Below are 18,757 nucleotides of genomic sequence, written 5' to 3'. Positions count from 1 at the left end.
CGGTTTGGATTGGATCGGTTTTTATCAACCAATCCAAAAATCGATCCAATCCAATTAAAATTTGCGATTTTTTTTTAGTTTTTGATTTTTCGATTTTCAATTTATTCGATTATCGATTTTTCAATCGTCACCACGGTTTGAATTGATTTGGATTGGTTGATCAACCCATTGAACCCATTATATTATAGGGTTAAAAGGGGTAGCTGTCCTAAGACCACCTTTTTCATTATTAGAACTCAAAGTCGAGATAAGGGTCCTTCCTTACCACTTAAATTAATGATTATTTAGTTTTGATGTATTATTTTTTAATAGAAAAATAAGAAAGAAATTAAGTAAAATACACATGTGATTTGAATATAGGAGTAGGTGATTTTGCATTATTAAATGGGCATTACTTTTCAGCAGCAGATAAAAATATCTGTCTGAGACCAAAAAAAAAAAATTCACAAATTTTATTTAAAGAAAAAAAATTATTAGAATGTGGTATCCATTTTCTCTTTCTCTCATTTTTTGTGTCTGTAGTCAATATCGTCAAAATTGAGTTTCTATGTACAGATAAAAGGAAATGATAGAAACATAAATCATAGAAACGACATGAAACATAAAAATTTTATTACTTAAGGTCAAGATACAAAATCATATATATATATGCATGTAAAAAAAATATCACATAAGTCACTACTCAAAATTTAATAAATAACTTCATATTTAAAAGATATAAGTCACTTAACTATATAAGACATAAGTCCAAAAATACAAAAAGTGTTTAACAACGACTATAACGAAGTTCCACAACATCAAAAGAATAAAGTTTAACAACTCTTAAATAGAAATACAGCGGCCTCACTTTAGGATTTTTTTTTTAAATAGCTAGAAGAAGATATTGTGCATTTGATTTGGAGAAATGAAAATAGGTTTTTTTATTTTATTTTATTAAAAATATAAAAATAAAATCAATCATTGGTTAAAAGTTGACCTGGTTTGATTTTTTGGTTTAAGTAAAAACTTTAAAACTTGTGTTTCTACCGTTTTTACGTTTTTACACGTAAATTTTATCATTTTTTACTAAGGAGAGTTTTTACTTGCGTTTTAAGACGTATCACCTTAGTAAAAACGTGAAAATGTAAGATTTTACATTTTTACACTAATTTTTAACAACAATGTCTGTAGCACACAAATTATTTCTACCAGTAGAAATAATTTTGCCTTAATAAATATAATTTTACATAAAGGATATAAAAGGGATATCAATTTTAATATATGGTAAAAAAATTGATAGTAAAGATAGTTAAGAAAGTGTTAATGATTGGATCAAAAACTACCCAACTAGCAATTTTTAATAGTGGAAAATTGAGATAATGTTTCTTAGTCTTCTTCGGCGATATTAGAAGGGTGGTTCATTCTTTCCCCATATTGATCTTCCAAGTGCACGAGTTTTCCATGTATTTTAGTTATGATAGTAACGATTTGGATCTTTGAGGGGTACACTTTACAAAATAAAGTGCATAATTAATATATGTTGATGAAAAAAGTGAACCAATTAGAATTTTATAAAACACAAATCATGAATATATTAGAATTAACTTTCTTAATACTTTTCATCAACAATTAACACTTCACTTTCCTCTCAAAAGTATACTCCTGGATGGACTTAAAAGGGTGTGCTTTTTTTTTCCCCTTGAACTAAATTTTGCATTCAACTTTCTTGCTGTAATTTACCCTTTAAGGGGGTGTTTGGTTGAAGATAAATTTTAAGAATACTAGAGAAATGTAATTACTAGGTATCTACAGAGAAAGTTAAATAGATGAGGAAGTTAAAAAAAAGTAGTTTGGTTTGACGAAATTTTACCAGAGAAATATATGACAAAAAGTGTGTCAACAGTGCTTTACCCGAGTTTTCTCAAAAAATCACCCTCAAATCGGGTTTTTAAACGGTGCAAATTACTATCTTTCTCAAAAAGCTATGCATTTCACATAGATGGACTTTGGTCAAAAGCTATTGAACCAAACATTGGTTTTCTAAAAACCAAACTTCATTTACCTAGTAAAATCTCAAAAAGCATGAAACCAAACGCCCCTCAATCTTATGGAACTGCCAGAATGCTTATGCAAGGACAATACAAATAAAGGAAAGAAGTGAAAAGAAAAGGAAGTATATTTGACACAATGAATTATCAACAGTTTCTGAATTCATCAGACAAATGAATGAATAGTGTGTAATACACTTTTCCTAGGAGAATCAAATTTCCATATACATCAAATTTTCAGCCAAATTCACACTATAATAGACCCTTCTTAGATCAATAATCCAGAACAACAAAAGAAAATTTTATGGAATCAAACTTCAATTGTTTTCTGATTGAGAGCAGTATATCTCCACCTCTCCTTCTCCACAAAGTCAGCATCAAGGAAACGAGCAACAAAAGCCCAAAGTTTATAGATATCTTCAAAATCAGCAAGGAAGCCTAGTGCAGCAGTAACCACAGTTATTCCAACTTTATCTCTATCTTTCTTATTGCCTGTCACTCCTTGGACTCCAACTACTTTGGTCTCTAGGACTCTTCCCTTTTCTTCTGCATACTTATCTGCAAACCAGATATGATGCAAGAATCCATAGCTGATAGAAATATTGCTTCTATCAGCAAGTTTCTGAACAAGAACAGGCTCAACCTTTTCACCTTTCCAATCAAATATATTGAATGCCAAAGCAGGTCCCCTATCAAATTTCACTTTTGGTCCATATATCTTAACCAATGGAACCCCTTCTGTGTTAGGATGCTTAAGCTTCAACATTGACATTACCAGCCAATTTATAAGGTACCTTGCCCTATTAGTGATAAGTATCAATCCTAAAGAATCCACTTGATCTAAGCACTTGCATTCAATATCAAAGCTCTCATTCTTACTTCCTTGGACATTCTTTTTTTTAAGATTCTGAAATGGCTTTTGTACCTCCTCAATTTTATACCCTTGAGGAGCTTTTGACTCTGCAGGTGTCTCTATGATCTGAAGCTCAGATGGTTCTCCTTCTTCAACTTTTTCAGATTGTGTGGTTTGTATAGGACTAGAGAAAGATATAGAAAATAATTCGTCTTCATGTGAGCTAGGTAGTGATTTTTGTTCAAGTTCTAAGTCAGTATCAGAAGAATCCTCTGATAGATGCTTATGTGGCTGCTTTTCTGGTACAAGGTTCACAATTCCTGCACAAGAGGAGGCTTCCAAACTGGAAATAGCAGATTTCTTGATAAAAAGGCATCCAAATCCAGATGGGTTTTCTCCAAAGACCTTATAGAAAGAACAAATTAGAAAGTCTGGTTGAAAGAGAGAGAGGCCAAAACAGTCCATGTCTTTTGGTCCCAAAGCACAAGCATCAACCAATACATGCCACCCATTCTCTTGTGCTATGCTCATCCAAATATAAGGATATCTAGATCCTGTTACTGTAGAATGAAGTGGGAGAACAAAAAGGCCCTTCTTTTTCTTCTTCTTTCTCTTACTTACAATCATCATCTTTCTCAATTTTGTTGTCTGAATCCTAAGCCTTGGCCATGAGAACTCTGCTGACATAGCCTTTGCTCCTCTCTTCTCTGAACAACTAATCATTGCTTCCACAGCCTCACTCTCATAGTCATAAACTGTCAGAAGCTTCCTACTAGATTGGAATTGGTAGGAATCAGCCACAAGTTTAAAAGCTGATGTTCTATTTGCTGTGAAAACCATGAAATAATCATTTTCACATATGTTAAGGAAACCCATGATTCTTTTTCTCATTGCAGACTCAAATTCTGACTCATGTCCACCATGAAGCAACAAAGTCTTCAGACTCCCAGTCTTGCAGGACATACTAAAGGAGGGAATATCTGAATATTGGGGTGTTTGAGGAACTGAAGAGGATGCAAATTGGACTTTTGAAGCATCATGGTGTTGTAGTTGAGAGTAGGAGAAGAGGCCAATACCAATATAATCAAGACAAGTATGGTTGGAGACTGAGAGATGGTAATATTCATTGGCTCTAACGTGGTCAACTTGTTCAGTCTCAGAATACTGAGGGTACACTCTGTTGAATTCATTGAATGATTCCTGCAAAGATGGAAGAGATTCATGGTTAGTGAATTGTGTACTTGGGAAGATAGAGGATGTTGTTGTAGCTGCAAAGGTGTGGCGACACTCAGCAGAACTGTTTCTTGGTTTTGCTATTGTGTTATGTGATGTTGGTGAGTTGAAAAATGGGGTTGTGCAACAACATGGAGAGCATGCTTGAGAGGCATCATTTTGGTCAAGGGTCTGCATTTTTTTAAGTTCCTTCTATGCTTTAAGGCATGTTTGGTTTATATGTATCAGTTTGACATTTCTCCAGCTATTGGATATCTTGTTTTCTGCCATTCGGCACATAAGAAAAGAACATACAGAAAAATACAGAATCTCTCTCTCTCTTTTGGTTTATAATTTTCTTTTTGATTGAATGTAGGTGGCTGATACGGCATGGTGTGAACGATTGAAAAGGTCAGGTAGCACAATTTGGACTTGGTCATCCGTAGTTTACTATGTTGACCGGTTAATAATATTTCCCACTGGTCAATAAATTTGAACCATACGACTTAGTTTAATGGTGATGGTGTATACTTCAGAAATTTCCTTTCTCATTCTTAATTCTTAGTTTATTAAAGAATAAATAAATTTTTTTTATTCTATAATCTTAATTATTCCTTTGAAGCGAGTCAAGTCCCCGAATATCTTCACGATTTGAGTAAAAAAAAGGGTAAAATGTGTGTCATTTTAAAGGATGTAAAGTTATGTCATTTTAAGTGAAAGAAAGAGATAAATCATGAAGGAGAGAGTGGATAAAAAAAGTGTGAGTCCCACCTCTTTGCGAGAATAAAATAATACAAATTATCGTTTAAAAGGATAAACACTTTTAAAATAAAAATAGATCTACAGAAGTACGAGACTAATTTAGAATCCGGCTATGTGACAATTATCCATTAAATTTCTTGTTGCAAGTTATTCTGAATAGCCCCTATTTGAATGGCCCAATGATTTGGGCTCAAGCCCTTTCCATCTCCACGTCAGCCCAGCTGACCAATAACCACCAACCCTCCATCATTTTTGTCCCCTAAGCGACTGCGCCCCCAGGTGAAACACCAAAATGTCTCATCTTGGAATGCCAACCCTGGAGTAAACCGCCTCAGTTATCATAAATAGTAACTTCCTTCTCAGAGGGAGCAGCAGACGCAGCTATCTCTGATATAGCGTCTGCACCCCTGCACCCACAGCAATGTCAGTCACCCATAATACTCCCGAGGAGGGTTGACCCTCCTCTCACCTACTCACTCCAGCCAAATACGCTTCCCCCATATAAATACCCCCTTCAAGACCAGAGAAAGACATCTTATATATCGTTACCTTGTTAGTTTATAAGCCTAGAACCATACACATCTCCCCCCCCCCATTTATCAGATAGCATAAGTCGTACTTGGAATAGTGCTGCCTAGTTTGGTCTCTATTTATGCTAGTGGTATCATCCATATAGTGATCTTCATCCCTAAAGGGAATATATTGGGCTTATAGATGCCAACGGTACACAAATAATTGAAATGTTTGACAATTTGTGGTTCTCCCTCTCTCTCCATTCTTATTTTTTTTCTTCTATTTGGTTGTCTGATTCGTGCATTTTAATAAATTATTACAAATGAGCATTTCTAATTTCAGAAAACCATGAATTTGAAATACTTACTGATGAAAGAATTTTGTGTGGCTGACGAAATATAAGTCATGGTCATACATCTAATACCGTAGACCAAACAAAACAAAATTGCGCTCTATAAGTCATGGTCATACTTTGAAAATCATTTTTTTATATTTATTTTAATAAAAAGAAACATAACTAATGTACATAATGATTAAACCGAAAGAAACAGTTTATCAAAAAAAAAAAAAAAAAACTGAAAGAAACACATTAAACTATCAAAATACACAAAAATCAAGTAAACAAAAAAGGCAAAAAAATGGACAAGAATCATCTTATTTTTAAAAGTAAAAAGGTATATAGTTTTTATTTAATTTAAAATATATTAAATTTTTATTTATTAACATTTAAAAATAAATATATTCTTGATTGCTCTCTTTAAAAATAAGCTCATTGTAACAATGTAACTCTTTTTCCAGAAAGATTAATCGGGTACCAACAAAACTCGGCATAATTGGTAGATAGTTGAGTCTCTTAAGTATACTGGTAAATGTTCGATTTCTGACTGTGTGTATGAAAAAGATTTTATTGATATAAACAAAACTCACTTCAGTGATCTCTACAGGGATTAATCTTCAGCTGTCAGCTGGAGGATACCGTCACTGCAGATAAAATTATCTCCGGTGAGCCCAAAATAATGTCGTTTTGAAGTTATAAGATTAAAAAATTATAATAATAAAGACTAATATAACCCTGCAATAAATTAGAATTATAAAAATATCTTGATTTCTATCACAAAATGACATCATACCGGAATAACTTATCTTCATTATCTTCAGAAATCCTTTATCCAAAAAAACAAATAGTGTTTCTCATTTTATATAAGATAAATTTATTTTCTGTATACATATAAAAGTATATGTGGTTCATATTTTTTTTCTTCTCTTTTTTCTGCTTATATATATCCCACACATTTTTATGCATAGATAAATTTATCTTTTAGAACATGAGAAAATTAAATAAAAAAAAAACACATTAAAATGGTCGTTTAGCCCAGAACTCTGATTTGTCTTTGGATTCAAGTTCTGTGTTTAGCATTGCGCAGGTCCTGCATGTGTTGAATGAATATGCTGTGTGAAGCTAAGAAGACTAGTTTAACCCCACAACACTATCAAGGACAGCAGCAGCATATGTTTTCGCAGTATTCAAAACCAACAGCAAGAAAATCAAGAGCCTAAAACAACCTGACTTTTACTATTAATTTTGTAAAGAACTAATTCAATACAAAAATTTAAGTTGTGGGTAAGATTATATTAATAATTTTATATATCTCAACATACGCATTTTGGGTTGAAGTGATTGTTTACAGAATTAAAGGAAAGATACCCTTTTTCTTAAATGAGTGCGTGGATGCTTGTGTACTGTTGTCCGGGGGTACAGTAGTGTGCGGTGAATCTAGAGTTGAAATGTATTGGAAGGGTACAGTAATTTATTAACAAAAAGACAAATTAAAAAAATGATCTAAAGAAATTTTTTATTTTTTAATTCTAAGAGATAAAACTCCTTTTTATTTTTATTTTTATTTTTAGTTTTGAGATAGGTTAAAAAAGAAAATTTGAGTCTAAAAGTAACAGACTTAATCAAAGTTGAAGTTAATTATATTTTACTGCTGAAAGTCTATAGGCTAAATGAGATGTTTTATCATTAATCAAACTAATGAAGATATTTAGAAGTTATTTGTTTTACCATTCACCCAATGCTTCGAAGATAGCTTAGTATTCTTGTTTGATAAATCACCTAAAGTTATGAACTCTTTGCATTTATATTTCATTAACATTGATTGGACCAACTTTCTCGAAGCTTAAATTACACCAAAAATGAATTCTTTTATTTTTTTTGTATAACCTGAAAGGTATCCTTATTCAATCTCCTTCGGTCATTTTATCCTCGGAGTACGGTCCGAAAGCTATTCGTCATTGGAACAATGAGTGCATTAAATTTCTTTACCGGAGGAAGGATGAAACTAATCTCCCATCAAGGAGAGAGGCACGTCCACTAACCCTTAAATTTTTTTCAAGAATTTGCTTGAGACAAGATTTGAATCCTGAGACAAGCAAACTCTAACAAGCTTAAATTACACCAAAAATGAATTCTTTATTTTACATAGTTCTTAGTTACCTTAGGTGAAACAAAAAGGATTGGTTTCTCCTATAAAAACTGGACAAGAAACAAACATCAATATACAGTTTTTCCTTTAACATGTAAACTTAAATGACACAAAAGAAAAATGCAATAAAAGAGAACTTACCTTAAACAAGTCAAGATGTAAGACACTAGGACTAAAAGACATGCATTTCCTTAAACCTTAGGATTCCCTTTTATCTGCTACCATTGATTCTATGAAACTAAGCTAAAACAGCTACAGGGCAACTCTCCTTTGGCGAGTTAATGACACTGAGCTTTGGTAGCTCTGCACATAGATCCAATAATACTGACTTTACTTGCCAGGAGAGAGATGCCCTATTGCTGATTTGCTTATTGATGAAGTTTTCAACTTGGAATTGGTGCTTGTTCCTTGAGCTGCTCCTGATTTGTGTGTGTGACACTTGAGAAGTTTTTATAGCAAAGAAGATGGAATAAACCACTGAAACATTGGCATATGCTTAGGGGTTATGCCATGGATATCCACTAACTGCTGACATTTGTTCAGTTTTGATGCTCATAAATTGCAGATTCCTAATAGCGAAGGGTCACAAAGCTTTTTTGGTCCGTACAAGTTACAACCATTTCAGATTCTTATGTACTTTAAAGAAGAGAAGTGGAGAGAAGAAGTTGTGACCAAAATCAGGGTATTTAATTTTTAATCATATCAAAGATGCCGAGTGAGATTGCCCTCTTAAGCACAAGGGTCTTATACCTCATCTTTTTGCCTTTCTTTTTCTCTCTTTGTGTTTGCTTTAAATGTCTCCTAGTTCGGCAGGTTTTGGGTTTTCCTTTTTATTTCTCTATTATGCCTTTTAATTTCAAACATGTTATCCTTTGTAGATTTTTATAGCCCGTTTCAAGATTTCCTTGGCAAAGTTGATTTGGCCCTCAATTTTGTCTCCGTTTGCAGTACAGCTTGCTAAGGCAACTTTTTTCATATTATCATCTATGATTGCTTGTCTTTTATAATATCTGGTTCAGTAAATAGATCATTTATATTATTTTGTAATCTATCAAGAATGCCTCATACCATATCACATATAAAAGTTAGTACATAGAATGTGACAGACAATTAGGAGGATATTCCTAATTATTCCTGCAATTTTATAATTCTATTAACAGTTCTACTATATTTTAAACAAAGAGTAACACAAAAGAGAATAAAACTTATAGTTTAATGTGCTCACAGTCATAGAACTTTCATTCACAAGATATGTATCAAAGTTTTATTGCTCATATGTATTCTGTACTTTCTGAACCTGGACAATTGTAAGATAACTTTTAATGTGCAGTTTCTTTTATATTATTGGTGGATTAATATAGATAAAACATGAACAATTTGGGTGACTATATGTAGATATAATTCATGTTTTGGCAAAACATATATGCTAAAATTATAAAATCTTGCCAAATAAGGCATGAAAGGTTGTCGAGCTGTGGAATGTTGAGCAGATGTAATTTCATAAGCAAATCTTTTTTACTTCTTGCCACGCCCTTTTCCACTATTTTCCCAGTAATTGTATTTTTCTGGTAAAACTTTTTTTCTTCTATACCAAATGCCCTCTAAATGAATTAAGATAGAATGATGTGTGCTATGCTTTTTCTACTACCCAAGAACATGAAAATTATAAACTCCAGTTAAAGGCCAAAATGTTATCATCATTTGAAATGTTTACCTGAAATAGTTACTTGTATATTTAGGTTGCAAGGTAACTATTGTGAAATACCAAAGGTCACTTTCATTTCTGAGCAAGAGATTGATTCAGACTTCGAAATTCCTGAATAGAAAAAAATGATTGAACTTCTGAAGAGTTGTGATGAAAATAATCATAGTATTACCCCACGGTTGAGTTTGGATAGTCACACCTTGTATTTTGTTAGTTTCTTGTGATTGTTTAGTTAGTTACATAAGCCACATGTGTCTTCTATGTAAATCACCTTTTCCAATTCAATCTAATTCAGTGTTTTCTCTATCATTTTCTCCAGCCACATTTGTAACGCTCGGCCGCTTCAAGAATCAACGACTATCCCCACATACTAACACGAGACTTTTCAGTGTGCTTTTTCCTCACTCGCACGGTTGAGTTTGGTTAGTCACACCTTGTATTTTGTTAGTTTCTTGTGATTGTTTAGTTAGTTACATAAGCCACATATGTCTTCTATGTAAATCACCTTTTCCAATTCAATCTAATTCAGTGTTTTCTCTATCATTTTCTCCAGCCACATTTGTAACGCTCGGCCGCTTCAAGAATCAACGACTATCCCCACATACTAACACGAGACTTTTCAGTGTGCTTTTTTTTCACTCGCACACTTCCCGGGAAAACTTCCCAGGAGGTCACCCATCCCAGAATTGCTCCAAGTCAAGCACGCTTAACTGTGGAGTTCTTCCGATCCGCGCAACCGAAAAGCAGATGCATCTTGTTAGTATAGGTAGTACCAATTAATTCTTATAAGCTATCACAAACTGTGCAGTCTTACATCTGCACAGTCTTTGGAATCCCTCTCTTTCGGGTGTCGATTCGATTCATTCATGCATGTAACCCCTCGTTGGAAGCCTGTCAGGAGCCGCTCCTTGTCCGTGCCTCTTTTGCACCGGCGATCACTCCCCGCCCTCGTTAGCACTCGGGATGTTACATGCCCACCAGCTTCCGCCTGGTTCGTCCTCGAACCACACCGTACTGGATGAGAGGCCCTGCTCTGATACCACTTTCATTTTTGTGGCACTTTTTCCTAAACCCATTAATACCCCTTAATTTTCATTGAGTACACTTTTTACCTCAAAAGTGACCCCAATTCACTTAATTAGTTCCTATACTTAATTTTACTCATTATTACATGCTTAATTATTCAATCACATTTAATTCACTAATTAATTAGGTTAGGGCTATTATAGTCACCCCACCTTTCTGCGATTTTGTCCGCAAAATCAAGAACATACCTGTCCTTAAACTCAGGATATTGCCGGAGAAGCTCGTCTTCCCGCTCCCAAGTGAATTCTTCAGGCGTCCTTCCTTCCCATTGGACTTTCACCATATGAATGGATTTATTCCTCAGCCTCTTCTCATCTCTTTCGAGTATTTTCAGTGGCCCAACAGGAGTTTTCAAATTCTCCCTGATCTTGACATCATCAGGTTGAACCACATGAGAAGGATCAACTACATATCTCCTCAGCTGAGAAACATGGAATACATAAATTTGCTAATTGAGGAGGTAAGGCGAGCTGGTAGGCAACCGGTCCTACCCTACGAAGAATCTGGTAGGGTCCAATAAATCTTGGACTCAGCTTCCTCACTCCCAGGGCTCGTCCAACACCCGTAATCGGTGATAGCTTTAAAAATACATGATCTCCCTCCTCAAACTCTAGAGGCCGATGCTTGAGATCATAATAACTTTTCTGGCGATCTTGAGCCTTTTTCAGACGATCTCTAATCATTTTAATCTGTTCAGTCGTCTCCTGAACAAAATCCAATCCAAATCACTCTGTGTCCCCAACCTCTGACCAGCAAGTAGGTGTCCTACACCGGCGACCATACAAGGCCTCGTAGGGAGCCATACCTAGACTAACATGAAAACTATTATTATATGAAAACTCAACCAGTGGGAGATATCGATCCTATGCAGTACCCTGATCCAGAGTACAAGCTCTCAGCATATCCTCCAACGTCTGAATGGTCCTCTCAGTCTGACCATCCGTCTGTGGATGATAAGCAGTGCTCAGTCTCAACTGAGTGCCAAGAGCCTCCTGCAATGCTCCCCAGAAGCGAGAAGTGAACTTCGGGTCCCGATCACTAACAATGCTCTTAGGCACCCCATGAAGCCTCACAATCTCCTTCACATAGAGCCTCGCTAATCTCTCAGCAGAGAAGTCTACCCGTACTGGAAAAAAGTGTGCGGATTTTGTCAATCTATCCACAATCACCCATATAGAATCATAACTAGCCTGTGTTCGCGGCAAACCCACTACGAAATCCATGGAGATACTCTCCCATTTCCATTCAGGAACATCCAGAGGTTGCAACATACCAGAAGGCTTTTGATGCTCAATCTTGACCTTCTGACAAATGAGACACTTAGAGACAAATTCGGCAATGTCTTTCTTCATACCAGGCCACCAGAAATTAATCTTTAGATCCTGATACATCTTTGTAGCTCCCGGATGGACGGTAAATTGACCCTTATGGGCCTCCGTCATTACTTCCTCCGTCAACTGCCTAGGTACGACAATACGACCCTGATATAATAGTATACCTTCATCATTGCAGGATACACCACTCTGGCCCTTCAGTCGTTTTGCACTCTCATTTTACAGTTGAGCTTCTTTAATTCTGGTCATCATTTCATTTTCGATGCCACAAATTCTACATGGAAAGATTTTAGATAATTTCATATCTCTGAACCTCTCAATCACATCATAGTCTCTCATCATCATGCTAGTTACGCTCACAGATTTCCGGCTCAATGCATCAGCTACAACATTAGCCTTGCCGGGATGATATTTCAATTCGAAGTCGTAGTCCTTTAGGAACTCAGTCCACCGTCGTTGTCTCATATTCAACTCCTTTTGATCAAACAAGTATTTCAAACTCTTGTGGTCACTAAATACTGCAAATTTCATTCCATACAAGAAATGTCTCCACTTTTTTTGCCCAAAAATAATTGCAGCAAGTTCCAGGTCGTGGGTCAGATAGTTCTCTTCATGCGGTTTCAATTGCCTCGATGCATAAGCTACCACCCGCCTATCTTGCATCAGCACACATCCCAATCCCTTTTTGGAAGCATCGTTGTATAACTCAAATTCACCTTCTGGATCAGGAAGTACTAACACCGGAGCTGTTGTCAATTTTTCCTTAAGATTCTGGAAACATTCTTCGCATTCCTGCGTCCAAATAAATGGAGTATCCTTCCGGGTCAAACGGGTTAATGGCAAAACCATTGCCGAGAATCCTTTAATGAATCTCCGGTAATAACCGGCTAAACCCAGAAAACTCCTTACTTCCGTTACAGTCTTGGGTCTCTCCCAATCAATAACTGCCTCTATCTTACTCGGATCAACCGCCACTCCATCAGCAGAAATGACGCGACCAAGGAATTGCACTTGAGAAAGCCAAAATTCACATTTAAAAGGCTTTGCATACAACTGTTTCTCTCTAAGAATTTGCAACACCGTTCTCAAGTGATCCACATGCTCTTCCTTACTCTTAGAATATATCAGGATATCATCAATAAACACAATCACGAATTGATCCAGAAACGGCTTAAAAATGCGATCCATATAATCCATAAACACCGCCGGAGCATTAGTGAGTCCAAATGGAATTACCTGGTACTCATAATGTCCATATCTAGATCAGAAAGCAGTCTTCGGAATATCTTCCTGCCTAATTCGGATCTGATGATAACCCGACCTCAAATCAATCTTTGAAAAGACACAAGCACCCCTCAACTGATCAAGCAAATCATCTATGCGAGGGAGAAGATACTTGTTCTTAATAGTAACCTTATTCAGCTGACGGTAATCAGTGCACAATCTCATGCTACCGTCCTTCTTCTTGACAAATATTACTGGTGCTCCCCATGGGGACACACTTGGCCTGATAACTGCTTAGCCGAAAGCTCCTCAATATGCTTCTTTAACTCGGCTAATTTCGGTGGTGACATTCGATATGGAGCCAAAGAAATAGGCCCCACACCAGGCAACAAATCGATTGTGAACTCAATCTCTCTATGAGGTGGAAGTTGCGGAATCTCATCCGGAAACACATCCACAAACTCCTTCACCATGGGAATATTGTCGATCTCCTCATGACTTCCGCCCACTAAACCCCCCACAAAGACATATCCCAATGCCCCGGCCCTCAAAGCCTTTCTAACTTGTAACACAGATAGATATGGGGAAGAACTAACAGAATCATCAGCAGAAAGCACAATCCTTTTTCCACAGCACTCTATCATAGCACAGTTCTTCGATAACCAGTCTATTCCCAAGATAACTTGAAGACTGATCATAGGCAAACAGATAAAATCCAGCACATAATCTCGGCCTTCATATTTAAATTCAACATCCTTACATAAAACTGATGTATAACACTCTTCTCCAGTAGCAGTCACCACTTTCATTGGAGGAGAAATGTTGTACATTTGTAAATTTAGCCCAACGGCCATAAAATCAGACATACAGGAGTGTGTAGCTCCTGAGTCAAACAAGACTTCAATATCCATATTACCAATATAAATTATACATTTCACAAGGTTTGGAGCCTTCTCTGATTGCTGACGGTCCATGGTGTATACTCTACCAACTGTCTGTGACTACATCATAGGTGGAACAACTGAGACAGGAACATCAGTAGCTTGAACTGCCATAGTCCTCACTTCATGCTGAGGACACTGCCTGGAGTAGTGGCCGGCTCTTCCACACTTATAGCAAATAACTTCACCCGTAGCACAAGGACCTCTATGTTCTTTTCCACACCCTTTACACTTGGGAGGAGGGCCTCTATCAACAAAATTCTTTTGAGTTCCAGGCTTTTTGAACAAGTCAAACGGATTGTTCACATTCAGCTTTTTACCTTTCATTTTCTTATTCTTCCAATACCCTGAGCCCGTTGCTTTATTGGCATTAGGTGCCTGGGCCTCAGAAGGCTTCTTGGTCTGGGACCCTTTATATACTTCTTCTACCTTTCGACACTGAATCACAAATCTGCTAAACTCTCGGATGTCGCAATTTGACATCTTCCGAGACATCTTCTCATTCAGGCCCCATTGGAACTTGGAGGTCATCTCAGCTGGAGTGGGTAAGGCTCTCCCATAGTTAGTGTACTTCACCAATTCATTGAATTTAGCAAAGTATTGGTCAATTGACATCGACCCTTGCTTTAGATCATTGTACTCATTCTGCTTCTGTTCCCTAGCCTCCTTAGGGAAGTAGTTATCCAAGAACAACGTCTCGAACAACCGCCAGGTGATTTCCCGGCCTTCAGCTTCTAAGGGCTGCACTGTATTGATCCACCAATCCTCAGCTTCCTCTTCCAGCATATACACGGAGTAGACCAACTTCATTGCATCAGGGCATCTCATCACCCTGAAGATCTTGTCCATAGCCTGGAGCCATTTTGCTGCCGCCATTGGATCATAGCCTCCCTTAAAAGTAGGAGGTCTGTGTTTTCGAAAAGCCGTCAATCTCATTTCTTCAGCTTCGTGTTCATCAACATGCTCAACACGTGGTTGACGAACCTCGGTGTGATGACTATGACTTCCAGAATGGTGACTAGCCTCACCCTCATTGTTACCCGCTACACCCTCTTCATGAAAAAGAGGTGGAGAAGGCGTGGCAGTGTGAGGAGGAGGAGAGGGTTGCCGGTTCGCATGTCTAGCACCCCTCAGGGTCCTCAACTCATTCATCATCGCGGCCATGGCATTCCGCGAATCTTCATTCGTCTTTAACAAATTTTAATTGGCTTGCCGGCTAGCAGTCAACTCCCTTTGCACGGCTGCAAGTGTTTCAGCCACGGGATCAGACTGCCCGCTCGTTGCCCCACGACCACTTCGGGGCCTAACTAGAGCAGCCAAAACAGGTTCTGGCTGAGCATTGGCATTCGATGGTTTAGGGTTATTCCGGTTCATCGTCACGACACTACACATGTTACACAAAGAAATGAGTTGATCAGGCTCACACTCAGTGATCACAAATGTAATAATCATAAAGAGTACCAAAACAACTATAGAGCATTAAACACCAAGCATATATATATATATATATACATATATATATACATATATCAATAGCCCACAAGTTTCCCTACAAAACTGCTCTGATACCACTTGTAACGCTCGGCCGCTTCAAGAATCAACGACTATCCCCACATACTAACACGAGACTTTTCAGTGTGCTTTTTCCTCACTCGCACACTTCCCGGGAAAACTTCCCATGAGGTCACCCATCCCAGAATTGCTCCAAGTCAAGCACGCTTAACTGTGGAGTTCTTCCGATCCGGGCTACCGAAAAGCAGATGCATCTTGTTAGTATAGGTAGTACCAATTAATTCTTATAAGCTATCCCAAACTGTGCAGTCTCACATCTGCACAGTCTTTGGAATCCCTCTCTTTCGGGTGTCAATTCGATTCATGCATGTAACCCCTCGCGGGAAGCCTGTTAGGAGCCGCTCCTTGTCCGTGCCTCTTTTGCACCGGCGATCACTCCCCTCCCTCGTCAGCGCTCGGGATGTTACATGCCCACCAGCTTCCGCCTGGTTCGTCCTCGAACCACACCGTACTGGATGAGAGGCCCTGCTCTGATACCACTTTCATTTTTATATTTTGGGCACTTTTGCCTAAACCAATTCTCAACACAGATTGATTTCTCTGTGTTTTCATTATACATTATATTAATTTAAAGCTACTTCATTCACCGGGGGAACCATACTACTTCATTCACCCGGGGGAACCATACTACTTCAATTAAAAACATACCTCATCTCTACACAAGGTGTCTAGTCTGTCTCGATACCAATTAAGTGAGTTCATTCTGAAGTGGCCTACACTATTAAATCTGATTTCCAAATTCAACAAAAAAAATTTAATTGTAATACACAAATAGATAATAATTTAGATAATACAAAAGATACATACCGATTTCCGAAGTGGCAGTCTGGCTCATACGGATCCGGCAAGAGGGGAGCAATGGGTGGAAATCTAAGCCACGCCCAGATCTGAAGCAAAACAGTGCAACCACCAATGTCTTTTCTTTTCTATGTGGGTCTATACAGTCGAACAATTGTCTAAACAAGTGTGCTAACACTGCATAACCCCAGCTATATGAACCAATCCCATCAAATTCCTCTGCAAGTAAAGAAAAGTAGCGACATCCTATTACGCTACCCCCCGACCTGTCGTAGAGGATCCAAGATCCTAAAATACGTGTAATGTGCGCCTTCGTGAAGTATACCACATTCTGAGGATGAGCGGCAACTGCACCGCAATGCGGATACACTCTGTCAAAATATGATAGCCTCACATTGCCAAAGGTCATCTCAGTGGCCTCATTGGGCCCATTACCGAAAACCTGATTACACAATTCCAGACAATCCAAGGAAGTAGATCCGGAAATGACTTGCCCATTAGTGGGCAATCCCAAGATACCCGCCACATCTTGCAATATAATCATCATCTCGCCTTGCGGCATATGCTAAGTGTGTGTCTCTAGTCTCCATCTCTCAACCAGAGCACTGATATTGCTGATAAGGGCAGCAACAATATGAAAAACATAAGACAATTATCAATTCATAGGTTCAAATACACTAACTCACAATGAATATATTTCAACACAATATATATAACAAAATTCCATAAATACATACTGCATATACCGCATGCGGGAAACATGTATGAATCCAGCCTGAGTCATGTACTCAGCGACCAAGTCTGGAATATCGTCGGGCAATGGTCCCCTAGTGGGTCTACCTCCTCGCTGAATCTTTAACTCTCTTTGGGTCTCCTCGTTCCACACAGCTTGTGAAACATGGGTGGGCTGTCTGTGCCTCCTAAGTATATCCCATCTATATGGTCTAGGAAGAACATGTGTGGTTGGATCCGTGGGCTCAGACTCGTACTTAGGTGCAGACCGAGGTGACTAAGATGACGATGACTTAGCCATGATAATATGCTACAAATTTTAAAAAGATATTATCATAATTTATTTAATTTTAAATAATTAACATGTCTAATACAGACATAACAAATTTAATAAATCACAAATAATTTTTTTTTTAAAATTTTAATGCAAAGTAACTAACATAACCTACATCACTAACAATGTTCCAAACCACTAAGCATGTTAAGTCACTAACTATGTCGCTAAAGTATTTTTTAAATCACTATTGATAATATAAGTCACTAACAATTCTCAATCACTAATAATTTCCTAGGTCACTAACAATTTCCTAAAACGCTAACAATTTCTTAAGTCAATAATATTATAATATTTCTATTGCTATAAATTAAAAATATATAAAGCAAATATTAACACTTACTTGACCGGCAAAGCTTCGCTACACAAAAGTTTACAGCAGAACTCAGAGAGAATTCTAGAGAGAAGTTAGAGGAAAATGTAAGAGAGAAGGTTAGAAGTGAAAAAATGAGGCGAAAAAATGAAGGAGGGGTATTTAAAATGGTGCAAAGTGGCAACTAGGTGAGGTGCCACTTGTTGCGCCTGGTGGGGGCGCCACTTTGCACGTTACTTTCATAATTATTTTAATTTTTTATTAAAATAATAATATATTAATTTTTTTGCCTACAATTCCAAGTTACTTTTACTCTTTTAGGACTTAACCTTTAATCTGATTGGAGGAACTTATTTATCAGTAGAAGGTGAGAAATTCATTGTAATTCATTGCAATTGGCTCGATCTAATTACTCTATTTACTATCACATTATGCGGGAATTACATTAGGTTTTTGTTCATCAACAAATTTTCTGCTCAGTAATTTTTTTAAAACTTTTAATTAATTTTTTTAGGGTGGATTTCTGTCACATTTCAAAATTTGAGAAAGTTTCAAATTTGGTTGTTGATTGGACGAAGAATTAAGGAAAAAGATTCAATGAACTCTAATATTTGTATAGTTTATGCGAGATCACATGAACAATAAGAGAGATATGAACCTGTCAGTCGAGATATTTGTCATAGATCCTTGTTCAGAACCTTTTGTTTCTTTCCAAAACTTTCAAGTAAAAAAGTTTTCTTTTGTTTTTTTCTTGGATTTCATCAATATTGCTTCAAACTAGTCTCCAAGATAATTCATGGTGGTCAAAATCGAAATTACTACTCTATCAATTTTTATTTTAAATTATATTTTGCAGGGAATGATG

At 37.0% G+C, this 18,757-nt stretch overlaps 1 protein-coding gene across 2 annotated transcripts; it reads right to left on the bottom strand.

The window, feature by feature from the left end:
• Nucleotides 1-2,257: 2,257 nt before the first annotated feature.
• Nucleotides 2,258-4,397, bottom strand: LOC133305018 (molybdenum cofactor sulfurase-like). 2 transcript variants are annotated; one of them, XM_061505124.1, is made up of 2 exons: nt 3,101-4,397; nt 2,258-2,887 (listed from the first exon to the last, which is right to left on the bottom strand). In XM_061505124.1, the coding sequence occupies exons 1-2, from the start codon at nt 4,288-4,290 to the stop codon at nt 2,338-2,340; spliced, it is 1,740 nt and encodes a 579-aa protein (XP_061361108.1). In that variant the 5' UTR covers nt 4,291-4,397; the 3' UTR covers nt 2,258-2,337. The 2 variants fall into 2 exon arrangements, with proteins under 2 accessions (XP_061361108.1, XP_061361107.1); XM_061505123.1 differs by having other exon boundaries at nt 2,258-4,397.
• Nucleotides 4,398-18,757: the final 14,360 nt, after the last annotated feature.

This window comes from Gastrolobium bilobum, unplaced genomic scaffold (genome assembly GCF_033153095.1).
Source record: "Gastrolobium bilobum isolate Gb01-03AN ecotype WA unplaced genomic scaffold, APGP_CSIRO_Gbil_v1 utg20602, whole genome shotgun sequence".
Classification (NCBI taxonomy): domain Eukaryota; kingdom Viridiplantae; phylum Streptophyta; class Magnoliopsida; order Fabales; family Fabaceae; genus Gastrolobium; species Gastrolobium bilobum.
This window is presented reverse-complemented; position numbering and strand designations above follow the sequence as displayed.

Bases quoted from the DNA above. Each gene is read 5' to 3' on its own strand.
- LOC133305018 (XM_061505123.1), bottom strand. From the start codon at position 4,290: ATGCAGACCCTTGACCAAAATGATGCCTCTCAAGCATGCTCTCCATGT.